This window comes from Engystomops pustulosus, chromosome 8 (assembly GCF_040894005.1).
Source record: "Engystomops pustulosus chromosome 8, aEngPut4.maternal, whole genome shotgun sequence".
Lineage (NCBI taxonomy): Eukaryota > Metazoa > Chordata > Amphibia > Anura > Leptodactylidae > Engystomops > Engystomops pustulosus.
The window spans coordinates 22,277,129-22,294,356 of NC_092418.1; the positions used below are offsets into that span (position 1 = coordinate 22,277,129).

Sequence of the window (17,228 nt, forward strand, 5' to 3'; positions counted from 1 at the left end):
GTAGTTGGATGCAGCAATCAAAGGCCTAGGTTGACTTAATTTTGACTGCGATGTGGCCCAGTCACATATCTATTGAAATGCAATCTAGACAGAACGTGGGAACGCAGCCACTGTCAAAATCCATCATAAAAACCTACAAGGACTTACTGTGAAATATTTCAGAAGGTTGGTGTGTGCATTTAGGACATCTTGGGGGCGTTCAGGTAACATCTGTGTTGCAGTGCACTGCATATTAATTATATTTGTAAGAGGACACATAGGGACATCATTTACCTTTAATAAATTTGGGAAGGTCGTTTTCAGGAAGATTTGGATTTATTTCTCTCTCATATCTGAGCATCTTGTGGTACCTGCAGAGGAAAGTAAGAAGACGCTGGCAATGAGCCTGTGTGTGGGTAGAAATATGGTAAGTAAAACTTGTGGCCTAGGTCCATATTAAGCCTTAAAGGGATTGTCTTCACACACAGCATCTCCAGCAAATACAATTTATTATAACTTTTAACACGGAGTATACACTCTTATTAAAAGAATTATTATATTATTGTGCGTTGCTGGTTATGAATGTTAGCAGGTTTGTCTCCTGTGATCCCTGGACTGTGCTGCTGTTCACCTCACACCCGGTCTTATTCATACATGCACATATTACATCCGTCATCACCCATGGCCATAATCCATGTATATTACCAGCTCTCATTGATGCATAGCATTAGCACCTCCCGAATATAACTCACTGCCGGAGGCCGATTTACAAGACACTGAAAGGGGCTCGCCCAATTAAATCCCATCACAATAGGTCTGGAAGATAATTAGGTATAAATATAGACTTTCCATTTTAGACCAGGCAGCAAACATTTATCACAATGTGAAAAGATGCTCAACACCCGCCCCCTAGAGGTCTAGCAATGAATGACAACTCCTAGTTATATACAGCATGTATTTCCCTTTTGCTTGGTTTACCTTGCATAGTGAGTGCAGATTACATGCGAATATAACAATGAAAGGATTGAACCCTTCAATGATGATCTGAATTTCCCCTCCTTTCTTTCTTTCAATATTATTGGTGTCAATACAATACAAGACGGCAGTACAACTGAAAGCTGTGACAGAGGAGGAATAAGTTGCTGATTAAATTGCTGTGTAGGCACTTTGTGATAAATACAAGGTTTTTGGATTTTTGGATTCTGCCTCTAAAATGTCCACTGTGTGAGGGGTCTATTGGAACCCTAAACCAATCACAATCACATGTGGCATAGAAAAGTTTCTGCATGTACATAATGCAAAACACCGGGTGCTGGAAAGGCAAATGTGAGCCCCGCCATGATCGCAGGTTCAGAATGGGTCACATCATTCTATTCAATGCTATGGAAGTGTCACCACATGGAAGTATCTATGGCACTCTCACAGACAGTGAATGGGAGTGCTGGAGATACCTGAGCGCTGTTCTCAGTTTAGAACACTCCCATAGTATTGAATGGAGCAACAGGATACCTGTTGACCCCCATTCTCATACTCAACTGGCATCCCAGGAGTTGGACCCCAACCAATCTGATTGCTATTACCTATCTTTTGAATAGATAACAATCTTGTTACAACCTCCTTAAAGGGGGTTATCTGGCTTTTTAAAATGAATTACCCATCCTATATAAGGCTGTGGTCACACACAGCTCCAATGTGTTCCAATTCTGCATTGCAGTTTTTGGGATCGGCTCCCTTCTACCCCCTCACATGTTCGCTATGTCTGTTCAGCAGACCTGTGAGGAGGTAGCTCATCCCCTTCACCACTAAATGAAGAGGATGGAGAAGGACAGGAGGCAACAATCTGAGGAGGATGGAGGCCAAGGCCTCAATATGAGGGGGAAGGAGGACAAGAGCCATCAGTATGAAGAGGATGGAGGACAGGAAGCCACAATATGAGAAGGATGAAGGACAGAGGCCACAATATGAGGGAGATGGAGGACAAGAGGCCAGAATAAGAGGGGGATGAAGGACAATAGGTCAGAATAAGAGGGGGAAGGAGGACAGTAAGTCATAATATGAGAAGGATGAAGGACAAGAGACCAGAATATGAGGGGGATGGAGAACAAGAAGCCAGAATACGATGGAGGTTGGAGGACAGTGGGCAACAATATTAGGGGGAAGGGGGGGGAGGTGAAGGACAGGAGACCACAATATAAGGGAGGATAGGAGAACACGATATGGGGGGGAGATGGGAAAGGGGGGACTGAAAGCTTGGGCATTAGTAGAGGGGAGAGAACTAAAAGTGGGGGGCCACATGTAAAGGAAGGATACAATAAAAGAGGGCGTTGTTGAGTGGCATTAGGGGATATTATATGGGTTATTAGGGGGAGTTGGCCACAGTAAGGGGGCTTTATACTATGTGGGGGACATTAAGGTCAATATTATACTATGCTTGCGGGTGGGACAATGGGTGTTGTTGTCCCTCCTTCTCTAGCCCAGAAGTAGTGAGGTAGGGGAGCAGCACTGTGAGAACAAGACTTGACTCTGCTGCAATTTTCACTGATAATTATATTTTAAAAATACAAGTCACCCTAATACCGCCCCCCCCCCCAATAATAGAGTGGGCGGAGCTTCGCGGACTGCCATTTTGGGTAATTATTTGGCTATTTTACCACCAACCTAATATGGGGATTATATCCAGAACATTCCCTGCACTTGTACATAGACACACATAGCTAATCCAACAGCAAAACTACCTAAAACCGATTAATAAGATGTGTGACCTTCTCAAGATGGCCGACCTGACCTTCTCAAGATGGCCACGTCACGTGACGGTCGTTGGGATGTCCTGTCATGTGACTAGGGCTCATGTGACCGACTCGGATTCTTCTGCGAGCGAAAGGCTGGATGAGGGGGAGGATGAGGGAACGAGAGGGGTGACACGGCAGGGAGACAGACAGGTGAGCGATGCCTTCCAATAAATCCGTGTCTGATGCCCCCATCGTCCAATTCAGGAACTGCCGGATCCTCAGAGACCATAAACTCCAATGGTGAGTGACCAATCAGGAAGCTGCTTTCATTCACTAGTAAGCCGATCTTAAATGCGAGCTAGATTTCGATTGGCAGCTATTGAAAACCCCTCCCCTTTTCCCCTATGGACGTTTTAGTGCATTGATTATATTCTCCAGCATGTATGGTCTTTATGGGTGTATTTAGGGCTCATTTACTGATTTACTCATGTATTTTGTTTTCATCATAAGTTTCCATTAACAGAATATGTGCTATTACCACCACCAGGGAAAATCCTTTAATTCAGTATTTGCTCATTTAGAAATTCCAATAATCTGGGATATTTAAAACAATTTGCAATCGACTGAGGCCGGTTCTTAGCAAGAGAAGCCCAACTGCATTTGTACACCCAACGTATTTTGGATCTGGCCTGGGATCTAATGGACCAGGTCTGATAGCATCACCTTACTGAGGGCAGAGTCATCAGGATTGGTTCCCCAACATTAGATCCTTCTATGTACAAGTTGTATGACTGCTGTGACATGTTTTCCCCCTTGCAGGGAGGATCTTTGGGTGCGACAAGGGAAGATTCTGAACCCTGAAAAACTTTTCTTTGATGAGAAAGGCGCGGCTGACGTCCACGTAGATTGTCAAGGGAGAATCATTGCCCCAGGATTCATTGATGTACAGATCAATGGTGAGCAGCTGGTGCACTTCTCCCTCTGGGAATGGGTTCATAGTGACTTTTATAAGCTCCCCTGCGCAATAACTACTCATTAAGGCTTGGATTTGTCCCATTTCATACAAGACTACATCACCGTGTGCTGATTATATACTTAAAAATAATACAATGACCCACATTTACCAAAAACAGTGCAGTCTGTACTAGGTGCAGTTTGCTTGTGTAGTGTGCAGGGGGCGCCAGGTTCAGATTTCATGAAAATTCCATCCTCCGCACTTATTTTCCCCACTGTATAGGGGTCAAACCTGATTTGATGCTGGGTGAGACCTCCATTTCTGTGACCAGCATTCAGACCCCCACTTATAATAATAATAATAATAATAATAATTCTTTATTTATATAGCGCACACAGATTACACAAACACGGAGAGAACATACAAACTCTTTGCAGATCTTGACCTGGGTGGGATTCGAACCCAGGACACCAGCGCTGCAAGGCAGAAGTGCACTAACCAGTATGTTCCTTCTTATTCTGTAATTAGGTGGTTAAAACTTAACCAGTGACCAAGGAGTCAGAAAAGCATTATTCAGATAGATTTTTGCCTACTCAGATCTCTTGTGTGTTGCAGTCAGAGGATGTGATTTATGAAGACTTTTTCCTTCCTAAAGGGGGCTTTGGTGTAGATTTTTCCCAGGAAACGGATGAAGCAGGAGATGGGATTTCACTGGTGGCTCGCAATATCCTCCCACACGGTGTCACCTCTTTCTGTCCGACCATTGTAACATCGCCCTCATCTGTCTACCACAAGGTATGAGGTTTTGTCAGTGTGACCCTTGTAGGATTTCCTTCCCTATGCAAATTTATTTCAACATTGTCTCTATAGCGCCAACATAGTCTGCAGCAATGTATAGAGATTAAAGGGAATCTGTCAGCAGGATTTCACATATCAGGTTAATGACAGCTTATGCAGGTCTTATTATACACAACACAAACAGGTATTTGACTATGATTTCTGCTGGTTCGCTTATGAGTAGTCGCATATAGAAACGGCTCCTATCTCTTTTCGACTTCTGCAGCTCGAGTGTCATGAGCGTGTTGTTAATGGTGACACCATGGGGGGCGTATACTGTATCTTTATTTTTGCGTGTTTTTTTTTTTTTTTACTTTTGTTGTCTTTTCACCTTTGTCTCCACTTTGTGCAGTGGTGCCTTATGTGTCTTTATTTTCCAGATGTTATGTGCGACTTTTCACCTTTCATGTATCACTTTTTTTTGCTTACTTTTGCGCCTTTTTAGGTGCAAATCTGAACCTGGTCCAGGGCAGGTTTCCAGTGGACATGAATCTGACCATGGTCACACAGGTGCACGGCTCGTTGGTGTCAAAGAGAGTAATCAGACCTGGGTGCTATAACGAGCCGTGCACCTGTGTGACCATGGTCAGATTTATCTCCACTGGAAATAAACAATGAAGCTTTATAATAACAATAATTTTTTATTTATATGGCGCACACAGATTACGCAGCGCTGAACAAAGCATAACAAATTAGTTCCTGTTCCCATGGGGCTCACAATCTAATCACCTACTAGTAAGTTTTGGAGTGTGGGAGGACCCGGAGGATACCCACGCAAACACGGAGAGAACATACAAACTCTTTGCAGATGTTGACCCTGGGACTTGAACCCAGGACTCCAGTGCTGGAAGGGCTACCCACTCAGCCACAGTGCCACCCAAGCTTTCTATAGAATGACAGCAAGCAGAGATCTAGAAAACCGTGAAGAATTGATACGATTTTCCAATATACTTTCTGTATAACTTTTCATTATTCAAACAATATCAATTACTTGGTGAAATGGGAATACCCCTTTAAGGCGTTCCCATTGCGGTTTTTAAATATTTTACCATGAGCTTGGTTGGATAGAAAGTGTCTTTTCTTCCTTGCTCGAAGTGTAAGCAGCTGTAAAAATGATAACACAGCTGCTTACACTTCATGGTAACATGTAAAACACATGCATTTCTGCGATGATTTGAGAAACACATCCCAAACACTACATGTGACCGCACCCTCATATGTCATCATCATTTTCCTGGGGTGTGGCTAGAGTGCTTAAAAATGCAGGCCAAGGACTCAAATCCAGAATTTACAGTAGTGACTACTCTAGTACATAACCCCCTCACATGGCTTGTGTCCTGGTTCATTTGAGACATGCAAGATACATGTTCCCCTATGACTCAAACACATCCTTATGTTGTGTATTATGGGACCTTCAGCAGCTGCCATCAACCTGATGTATAAAATCCTGATGACAGGTTCCCTTTTAAAGAGGCTGTGTCGCTAATGACGATTAATGACCAATCTGCAGGATAGGTGATAAGTGAATTATTACAAAAGCCAGCTAGTCCCTTGAAGCTCGCCATGTGAACAGAGAACTTGTGAACATACTAGACTTGTGCTCCGTCCCATAATGAATGGAGCATTTCAGAGAACTTGTTTGCTCCCCAACTATGTTATCACTAGTGATCCCCAACATATCAGACATTTCTCCTCTATCCAGTGGATAAGAGACATTATCGAACATTATAAATATCAGTCCCTGCCGATAACGGGGATAATATTTCCACCCTGAATTTGCAATTGGTCACATCTGAACACATACTCCATCGCTGCAAGGTATAAATATGACCTTGATTTCAGCAATACATTCTAGTAAATTGCTTTTTTCCTTACAGTTCTAGATCAATGACCTTTGCTCTTCCTCTAGGAATTATTCTGCGGCTGTATGATTTTTTTCTTTTATAGCACTTTACAATTTTATGAACATTGATCCAAGGGTTTGTGCCAAAAACAGGAATGTGTGTGTCGGAGCGGACCTTCTGTCCTATTATTTATTATGTTATCAGTCTGTCCTAACGCCGGGTGCTATAGTCTGCTCCTTGTTCTTGTAATGACTCCCTCTGGACCCTTATTACAGAGCTGTGTATCATTTTATATATATATATATATATATCTCTCTTTTTTTTTTTTTTTTTTTTCTCCCCATAGGTGCTTCCACAGATTTCTGTAGAAGATGGTGGATCATGGGGAGCCGGAGTGTTGGGTAATAATAAACTCTTTTTGTTTTATAACTAGGATTAAATGAAAGCCTGGTGCTTCCTAAAATCTGTTTAAAAGACGGTGGGTACGGAAAGAATGCAGACCCCTTTAAATTTTTCAATCATTGTTTCATTGCAGCCATTTGTTCACATCAAAAAACTTTTTTTTTACTCATTAATGTACACTCTGCCCCCATCTTGACAGAAAAAAAACAGAAATGTAGATATTTTTGCTAATTTATTAAACAATAAAAACAGAAATATCACCTGGTCATAAGTATTCAGACCCTTTGCTGTGACAGTCACTCACATGCTGTCCATTTAATTCTGATCCTCCTTGAGATGGTTTTACTTCTTCATTGGAGTCCAGCTGTGTTTAACTAAACTGATTGGACTTGATTAGGAAAGGCACTCGCCTTTCTATATAAGACCTCACAGCTCACACTGCTTGTCAAAGCACATGAGAATGATGAGGTCTAAGGAACTGCCCAAGGAGCTCAGAGACAGAATTGTGGCAAGGCACAGATGTGGCCAAGGTTACAAAAGAATTTCTGCAGCACCCAAGGTTCATAAGAGCACAGTGGCCTCCATAATCTTTACATGGAAGAATTTTTTGACAATCCGCCAAACTAAGCAATTTTGGGAGAAGAGTCTTGGTGAGAGAGGCAAAGAATTACTCCAAGATCACTGTGGTTGAGCCCCAGAGATGCATTAGAGAGATGGGAATCACCTATCATCGCAGCCTCCAGCAGTCAGGGTTTTATGGCAGAGTCTGCTGACAGAAGCCTCCCCTGAGTGCAAGGCATGAAAGCCACATATATTGTGCAAAGCACATGAAGGACCCCAGACTATGAGAAATAAGATTCTCCGCTCTGATGAGATAAAGATTGAACTTTTTGGTGTTAATTCTAAGCGGTGGAGAAATGCAGGCGCTGCTCATCACCTGCCAAATACAATCCCAGCAGTGACACATGGTGGGGGCAGCATCAGGCTATGGGGGGGGGACAGGAGCACTGGGTGTAATGGAAAGAGAGATGAATGCGGACAAGTACAGAGATATCCTGGATGAAAACCTCTTCCAGATGCCCTGGACGCCAGACTGTGTCGAACCTTCCCACAATACAATGTCCTAAGCTCACAGCTAAAATAACACAGCAAAGGCTTCAGAACATCTCTATGACCATTCCTGACTGGCCCAGCCAGAGCCCAGACCCAAACCCTCATAGAGCATCTCTCAATAGAACTGATAATGGCTTCCACAACGTTCACCATCCAACCTGAGGGAACTGGAGAGGGTCTGCAAGGTAAGAGGCAGAAGATCCCAAAATCCAGGGGTGAGGAACTTGTAGCATCTTCTCAAGAAGACTCTGGGCTGCACCAGCTCCAAAGCTTCTACTCATCACCAGTAGAATACTCATCACCAGGGGAGATTTCAGGATTTTCTTGTTTAATAAACTAACAAAAATATCTACTTTTTTTTTTCTGTCAAGATGGAGGAAGAGTTTTTGATCTTACCTATTCGTTACAATGAAACTAAGAGTCAAAATTTTAAAGGGGTCTGAATAGTCTCTGTGCCCACTGTACCATCAAAATCCATCATGATAAACCAAGGGCACTTACCTATAAATCCAGGCACCGTGACTGTGGTAATCTTCTTATATTTGTTTCTCCTAAAATAAACTTTTAATATTATGCTGTCTGTCCACCCTATTTCCTGTGGTTCTGTTAACCCGTTATTAGGTCTTTAGTTTATTGTGTCTTTACTCAAAAATTCTCTGCCTTAATAAAAAAAAAATTCTGATTAAAAAAAAAATAATAAAAAAATAGGTCTTTAGTTAACAATTGTTACTTTTTTCTATAAATTGGTTTCCGTGCAAATCCATGAAATCATAGATTCATCATGCCTAGTCATCATCTTGCAATATATGAACCTCAATAAATTGTTATTAAACTATAAATTGGTTGTAGCGGATGCAAAAAAATTACTGCTTTCTACCAGTGATGGTATCGCAGGTGGATGTGTAGTATTGCAGCTCCATCCATTCACTTCCATTGTGTTGATCTGTAATACCTGATGACAATCCATAATGTCTACATTCTCGCTGTCCGGCAGGTATCCATCTGGAGGGTCCATACATCAGCGCTGAGAAGAAGGGAGCCCACCCAGAGCATTGTCTCCGTTCTTTTAGTAAGGGGGGTTTCTCTAAGCTCCTGGATACTTATGGGACTCTGGATAAGGTCAGCATTGTCACTCTTGCCCCCGAAATGGAAAAGAGTGGAGAGGTGATTGAGGAATTGGTGAAGCGCGGGATATGTGTCTCCGTAGGTGCGTCCATTACTGAAGTCTGTAATAGATGTTTATGCTATAAGATGTGTAACATCTACTCTTTGTCTCCAGGTCACTCTGTGGCCAATTTGTCTCAGGCTGAAGATGCTGTAAAATCCGGGGCCTCCTTTATTACTCATCTCTTTAACGCCATGCTACCGGTATGTGACTCCATTAAAGGGGTTGTACAAGCTCAACAAATTATCCCCTAGACTCAAGATAGGGGATCAATTGCTGATCAGTGATAAGACCCCTCCCATGGATCATAAAAATCTTTTGGACCCCAAGCTAATGGGTCGTCTCATGGATACGACATGCACAAAGCTGCTCCATTCATTACTTATGGCGCTGACTGAGTACAGCACACGGCTATATTTATGTAGCACTATAAAGATGACTAGAGCAGCAGAGCGACAAGATGCTTTGTTCATTTTGGATACACCCCCTTTCTGGTGATATGAAGGGGAACCCACCACTTGGACCTCCACCAATCAGCATATTATTCCCTATGCTGTGAATACGGGAAAACTAGAGATTTCACTTTAGCGGCTAGAAAACCCTTTTAAGGAAGCTGCAACACCCCAGAGAGGAGACCCCTGAACTGTGTGATATACATGGCCCCTCCTGTTGCTGAGTATTTTCTGCATTGCCATGCTGAGTATTTTCTGCATTGCCAGGTGGGCATATATCATCTCACATCATGTTTTTTACAGTTCCACCACCGCGATCCCGGGATTGTGGGCTTATTGACAAGTGATCAGATTCCGGCTGGGAGGACGGTTTATTATGGGATGATTGCTGACGGAATACACACTAATCCTGCTGCTTTAAGAATAGCCCACCGTGCCCACCCCAGAGGTGAGTATAACTAGCATTGGCATGGAAAACCATACAGTCAATACAGAGTATTCTTCCGAAATTGAGTTTGTACTCGGCAGTGATATTGTTTTCCTATATTTCAGGACTTGTCCTGGTGACGGATGCCATCACAGCCATGGGGCTCAGACCAGGCAGGCACACCCTGGGTCAGCAGGAAATCTTGATAGACGGTTTCAATGCATACGTGGCCGGTAAGTTGTCACACCTGAATGGCTGTTGTGTCTAAGGAGACCATATACATGTTCTTGTTGCATCCACCTGGATCATAAAGGGGGTCTTTAGTTCCAACCCTCCCTGGTAAAAAGTGGCAGATGAGACTATTACTATAGGCTAGGGCTAGCAGGCCAGTCCGTTCTTGAAACGTTAGAGTTCTCCAGTCATAGCAAGTTAGGCCCTATCCATAGGATAACTTGCCGATCGTTGGGGTTTCCATGATGGGGATCCCCATGGATCTGGAGAATGGGGATCAGTTGTATCTTTGTTGTGCTTGAGATGATCGGGGCAGCCAGTCTCACATGCACCGACTACTTTGTTCATCTCAATGACTGAGATAGCTGAGTTGTATGCTCTGCAACCTTTGTCAATGCCATAGAGAGAAATAGAGCAGCCGGCGCATGCGCAACTAGCAAACTAGCAGCTCTCTGAATTTTGAGCGCAACAGGGATACAACAGATCCTGTGGATAGGGCCTAAGTTGCTATGATTGGAGAACCCCTTTAAAGATTCCAGATTCATAGTTTAGAAAAATAAATGCAATCACATTGTGAATAACAAGTTGAAATTCTGTCCACTTGCCTTACTCTTAAGCGGCAGCAGAGGTAACAGGATTCATGTTCTCATTGTCGTCAACATATTATTTGCTATTCACCTTGAATTAGGGACAACCCTTTTAACTTGCTGGTGTCTTCATTGTAACATGTTTTTTGGATATCCAATAAAGCTGGACCAAAGAATTTTATCTCCTACTGTGGTGGGCGACCAGATCTTTTATTTTAATGCACACGGAATACACTGTGGCCAAAAATAATAATAATCATAAAGTAAACTGATCGCATATGGCAACTACTTCTAAATGTGTAACACCTGCCAGTTTCCAAACAGTTGCAGGTCTTACAAACCAGAACAAGTTAAAGTATATTTTGCAAAAGGCGTTTCTTTTACATTCAAGGAACTCACACCTTGGCGGGGAGCATTGCGACGATGGATATGTGTGTAAGACATTTTCATGAAGCTACAGGTATGTGCAGTTTTGTAAATTCAGATCCACAAACCCAAGGTATAGCAATTGACTTCATAGTAAAGTAGAGGTTGCATGGGTATGTACTGTAAGTAGGGTGTGCATATGCATTTGTATTGTACACTGCTCCATTGATAAAACTACTCAATTGACCCTCACGCACAGTAGTGACCCCACACTGTGTTTGCTATAGGTCGTGAGTATTGATTATGCTGTGGGGGGTAAATGAAATCACATATTGACATTTCGCTTGTTGTGTTGCCTTGGGCAGACCGGCCTTGGTAATCCATTCATTCATTCATTATTATGTAGCTCTTTGCCTAACCACATGGGGTCGGCTACTGTCATATAAAATATACAACAGCATCACCTCTCAATATGTATAAAAACACACTCCTGGACTTGCTTACTGTTGGCATATTTTGGACCTTAAACCACCACAAAGACCGTGTGATACCGGTGATTTGGTGTCCTCCATTCTCTATTATTGTAATAACTTATATGACAGTCTAAGGCTAATTTAAATATATATGCAGTGGCGTAACTGCAGAAATGGCAGGGCCCCATAGCAGACTTCTGAATGGAGCCCCCTTTCCAGCTTAAAAATATACATATTACACTCCTATATACACACACATTTATATACCTATATACATAAACATACAGTTCTTCTTCATTCATACATTCACATTTATACACTCTTACACGCACACATATAGAGCATATGCACATCACATACATACATACACACGCAGTGCCATATACAGACGTGCAGAATATATACATACAGTATTTATACAGAAAATACAGATCAGATACATGCATATATACATCGCATATATGTTGTATACATATTATGCTGTACAATGTGCAGCATAATATGCATATAATGGTGCACATCCTCCATTCCTTAGTGTCCAGTTTGATGACAGGGCCTCCTGCTACTGCGGGCCCCATAGCGGCTGCTACCACTGCAGTTTCGACCCTGTATATATGAACCCATTTAACATGGGAACCAAAGAGATTAGATGGAGGCCATTTCTTGCCAGAGATTTTTATAAACCATGGTGTAACATTAGATTACCAATACTATATCATTACCAGGTCCTGCAACTATATCCTATGGGAAAGAGACACCATATGGGCTGGGATGTGACTGTATTCTCTCTTCCCTCCCCTTTAATCTTAACATAAAGAGGAGGTTCCAATAAGAACCACTGAATATGCATACACAGCTTCAATTTATACATTACATGACGTCTACTCTTGCTGCGGTTTTCTTGTAAAACCATTGACCGATCCTAATCAATACACAGCACACGAGGAGATAAATGTCATTGCTTTTACTATTATTAGTTTTTGTATTGATCAGGAGACCTAAATGATTACCTCTTCCTTTATTGTCTCCTGTTATCATTGTAATCTACATTGCTCCATGTATATAATATTTATTGCATTTACTTTGTCTTTATTCTCCTTTAAGTCAATAGTAACTGAGCTTAAAGGGGTTGACCACTTTCAGTAAATAATTGATATTATTTGTATAATGAAAAGTTATAAAAAATTTTCAATATGCTTTCTGTATTAATTCCTCACAGTTTCCTAGAAGTCTGCTTGCTGTCCCGCCATAAGATGCTTCTATGTTTACTTGCACTCGATAAATGTATCTGTCCATGGTCATGTGATAGAACGGCTTGTGCACCTGCATGTCCATCACAGAGAGTAATATTAAAAGCTTGGGCACCTGCCTGTCCATCACCATGGACAGTTTTCTATCCACTAGAAGTAAGCATAGAAGCTTTCTATAGAAAGACAGCAAGCAGAGATCTAGAAAACAGTGAGGAATTGATACAGCAAGTATATTGGAAAATTGTATAACTGTTCCTTACATTAACACTATCAATTATTTGCTGAAAGTGGACAACTCATTAAATCCTATTTTTTCCTGGCAGGTTGCACAGTGGAAGAGGCTTTAGAAGCCGCATCTCTTCATCCAGCGCAACTTCTAGGGGTGCAGCATCGGAAGGGGACACTTGATTTTGGAGCAGATGCAGGTAAGACTTATAGATATGTAAGTCTTCTGACCATGTAAAGGAGTTTTTAAAGATATTTCTTTCCTAATGTACAGGCAATGCTATGACATAAGAAATAAAGCTATTGTTGCCCATTTTCTTGGCTGCTGCTTCCAGTGATTCATTCTGCATCAGGATATGATAACATGGCTGCAACGTGGAAGTGCCGCTGCTGTAGCCATGTAAACAAACATATCCTGGCAGTGGCGTTTCTTCTACAACTCTGATGTATGACATGGACAAATGCTTTAAAGGGGAGAACCTGTCCCTGCCCTTCTTGTGGGCTTCCTGCTCTTTTGTTGTTTATGTCCTTTTCAAAAAAGATAGTGAACCATAAAGGGAACCTGTCACCAACTTTTACACAAAAACAAGTAGTGACAGGTTCCCATAGAGCCATATTACCACATGGGCACCTTTCATTTACCTAAAAAAATCCTTTCCTCACAACCCAATTAGAATAACTTTATTTGCTTAGCTGGTATCCAGACACACACTGCAGTGAGCCAGAGGTGGCGAGGCCTCCACAGCCGAGTCGAGTGGCCCCTACTGTCCTCACTCAGTAACAAAACACCCCCTTGAGATACCCGATGAGTGTCGTAATGGGTTTGCGTCCTCCTTCAGCTCACTGCGCATGCGTAAATTCACTCCTTATGTTGCTAAGTAAAGCTGCGCATACGCAGTGAACGGGCAAAGGACGCAAACTCACTCCGAAGCTTCCTGTTTTTGTGAAAAAGGTGGTGACAGGTTTCCTTTAAATAGGTTTTCCACTCTGTATATATCCATAGTATAGATCAGGGGTCAGGAACCTTTTTGGTTGAGAGAGCCATGAATGCCACATATTTTAAAATGTTATTTTTTAAGAGCCGTACCATATGCACATGCCTCCCAGTAGAAAGGATTATTCCAGCACATGCCCCCAAGTAGATAGCTAGCCACAGCACATGCTCCCATTAGACAGCTAGCCACAGCACATGCTCCCATTAGACAGCTAGCCACAGCAAAAAATAAAAAGAATATTCACTTGCAGCCAACTCCTCATGACTCCCACGCTCTTCTCTTTGACTCGGGCTTAGACGATGGCGGCAATGGCGCCTGGGTCGTACAAAGGACATAGGCAATGGCCACATCGCTGTGTCCAGTGATCGGTCTAAGAGACACACAGCAGCCATCGCTATTTATTAAAGATCTGTCTGAGAGCCAGATGCAGCCAACAAAAGAGCCATATCTGGCTCCCGAGCCATAGGTTCCCTACCCCTGTTATAGATCATCAATATTGTGGGGATCTGACACTGACCAGCTGCATCCATTCAGTTTGACGCAGTTACGTGGCCTGACCACTACACAATGAAGTGAGATGTTCTTCCTGCTCCATCCACTGTTTTGCTTCAAGTTTCAGAGCCAGACAAAATTTGCTGACCATACATTACACAGTACTGGATAGGTCAGTAAACTAGAACCTGGAAACCCCCGTAAACCAAAAAGAATCTGCCTGTCCAACACGGACATCCATGCCATAAACGTGAATAAGGGAAATATTTCTTTATGCCGCATTCATTGAAAGAATATGACAAACTTTATTAGAGTTTTCAGATCAACACATTTTTCATTTCATCTCTTGTCTGATATTAATTTGTCTTTTTCCTGTTTCTCAGATTTTATACAACTTGACGACAGCCTGAATGTAAAAGCCACCTATATAGCGGGAGAAGAAGTTTATAGCTCCCTGGCAATCTTAGGATCATCTGGACAGTCGTCTTAGAATATTTCCTGCTACTGTGCCTTATGTACTGGCTGCTTTATTGTGCATGACGGCCACAAGATGTCGCCAGAGTCCTGATTCTGTCATGATGCAAAATGGCCGCCATCCATTTCTGTGTTATGGTGAGGCCTTGTGGCTCAGTGACTGGAGAGGGACAGCTGGAGTAAATGTGGGTGATAAGATGCTATGCTGTAACTATCAAGCACTTCTAAAGCCATTTGTACATTGCAGTACATGTACTCAGAGATATTGCCATATCTATCACTCCTGGAAGCCATTTTGTGTCTATATTCAGGATTCACACAGGTCCTAAGATGGCAAACAATAATTTATGGCATTGGAAATGATTAGAAAGCCATAAAAAAACAAAACTATTAACAGGTTGCTGGTGTTGTTGCACATCAGCATCATTCCCTCATATGCTGCAGAGCTGCAATACCACACACGACCTGTTATAGTCATGGCGCTGTTCTGTTTAACCCATAACCTTAAAGGGATGACAAAATTCACTTTGTCGTGTCCATGTGCAAGTATCTCTGCTAGATTAGGTATAATTTACGCTAACATTCTGGTGTAAGTTGTAGTAAATTTTCTCCGGACACAGGGATTTCACCCATGTCCTTCCAAATATTTCCCAGAGTGCGTTTACAGAAAGAAAAAAAAAATCAGAAGAAGAGCCTCCATTTTTTTTTTTTGTCATTAAGCTGATAAGTCGAGTGATACTCCCCTGTGCCCACTATATCTATTTATACGTAGGGGACCCCTATAATGATACAGTTTAGAAATTTTGTGCTTACAACTGTGTGAGCCTCAAAATCTGCCTTTTTTTTGGGAGACTTTCCCACATACAATATGGCTGCCTCCATGGTGTGTACCACACAGTTATTAAGCACCAGGACACATATATACACTCCATCACTTTGGTTCCTTTCCTCCAGAGGCATTCTTTTTTGCTGTGAGACATACCGGTATATAAAAAAAAATTATTTTTTTAATGATTTGCAGAATTTAAGGGAGGGTCTTGATAATCGCACCCACCCAGCGTTAATATGTTTATGGCTACTTTGGGCTGTTCCGTAAATTATCCTAATGCTTTTTCCAGGTACCCACTTAAAGGGGCTGATAATCAGTCACTTTACAGATTTTATAGTTCAGAGCCAGACAGGTTTTATGAAAGGTGTAATCGTCCAGGCGACTGTATTATTTGTGATGTCATCCAATTTCTCTTTGCTTAAGCCCATATATTGGCAATGGTGCTATACGCTGCCTTCATCTTCTCTCTTATATAATCTGGTTCTTCCATTTCTGACTACACTGCTCTCTGCACATCTTTGTACTCCGTTATCCTTCATGTATTATAGATTTATAACAACTGTGATTGCTTATCCAATTTCCAAAGGAGAATATACTGTAAAATGCTTATTATATGACTTTTCGGTTACTTATTATAAAAGACGCCCACCAATCGTGGAGGGTTTTCATTGTTGGTCAGGGCAGAGGTTTTCATTGTACAGTCAGGGCAGAGAAGAGGCTTTTTGGTGCTTTAGGTGGATAAGGCCATACATTTTTGCACCATGACAATGTCATCCTACCCATCTACCAGGAATATTGCACTAATAATTTGTACACCAAGACGTATAACATTTATATAAGGCCTCATGTGCATGAATGTTGTTTGTGTGGCCAATTTTTTTTGTATAGGCTCATACACACAGCAGTGGTTTCTGTGGCCCCCGTGTACGAGAGAACTGCATGTGCCACACAACCAGAGCAGGTCCTCTTCCTACCCATGGTTCAGCCAGTATCTTCTCCTCTCATTGACCTATGAGTGGACCTCAGACACAATGACATAAAGACTTCAAACAGATGTTCATGTGAAGGAGATCTAAAGGTAAAAGTATAGAGGAGAGCAGCCAGAGCTGAGGTGGCACCCTAGGCCATCACCTACCTCTGCCTACCCCTTGTCCTGGGCCTGATTACAGTATATGCTGCAATAGTCTAAGGGGGTAGACCATTATAATGGGAAACCGTTTTTCACTTCCAGGTCCGTTTCAGAAGATTGTGCAGTGAACTGGAGTCGCTGCTTTCCTATGGATTACCATCCTGTTTCAATGCCATGATGTCTTAGAATGGGACAGTTGTCCCACAAGATGGAAGAGACTCAGAGTAGATGACTGTGATGATAAGATTCTGGTCTGGAAAATACAACTCAAATA

At 42.2% G+C, this 17,228-nt stretch overlaps 1 protein-coding gene across 2 annotated transcripts; it reads left to right on the forward strand.

Annotated features, from left to right (window-relative positions):
• The first annotated feature begins 2,801 nt into the window (after nucleotides 1-2,801).
• Nucleotides 2,802-16,437, forward strand: AMDHD2 (amidohydrolase domain containing 2). 2 transcript variants are annotated; one of them, XR_011849314.1, is made up of 12 exons: nucleotides 2,802-3,008; nucleotides 3,528-3,664; nucleotides 4,319-4,458; nucleotides 6,691-6,745; nucleotides 8,854-9,066; nucleotides 9,139-9,227; nucleotides 9,780-9,924; nucleotides 10,029-10,136; nucleotides 11,113-11,181; nucleotides 13,134-13,235; nucleotides 14,906-15,393; nucleotides 15,909-16,437. XR_011849314.1 is itself a non-coding variant. In XM_072120245.1 (11 exons), exons 1-11 carry the CDS (start codon nucleotides 2,926-2,928, stop codon nucleotides 15,010-15,012), a joined length of 1,248 nt encoding a protein of 415 aa, XP_071976346.1. In that variant the 5' UTR covers nucleotides 2,802-2,925; the 3' UTR covers nucleotides 15,013-16,437. The 2 variants fall into 2 exon arrangements, 1 of the variants encoding a protein (XP_071976346.1); XM_072120245.1 differs by having other exon boundaries at nucleotides 14,906-16,437.
• The last annotated feature ends 791 nt before the right edge of the window (nucleotides 16,438-17,228 follow it).

Bases quoted from the DNA above. Each gene is read 5' to 3' on its own strand.
- AMDHD2 (XM_072120245.1), top strand. From the start codon at position 2,926: ATGCCTTCCAATAAATCCGTGTCTGATGCCCCCATCGTCCAATTCAGG. The intron at 3,009-3,527 runs GTGAGTGACCAA...TCCCCCTTGCAG, and splicing joins AGAGACCATAAACTCCAATG to GGAGGATCTTTGGGTGCGAC. The intron at 6,746-8,853 runs GTAATAATAAAC...GCTGTCCGGCAG, and splicing joins ATGGGGAGCCGGAGTGTTGG to GTATCCATCTGGAGGGTCCA.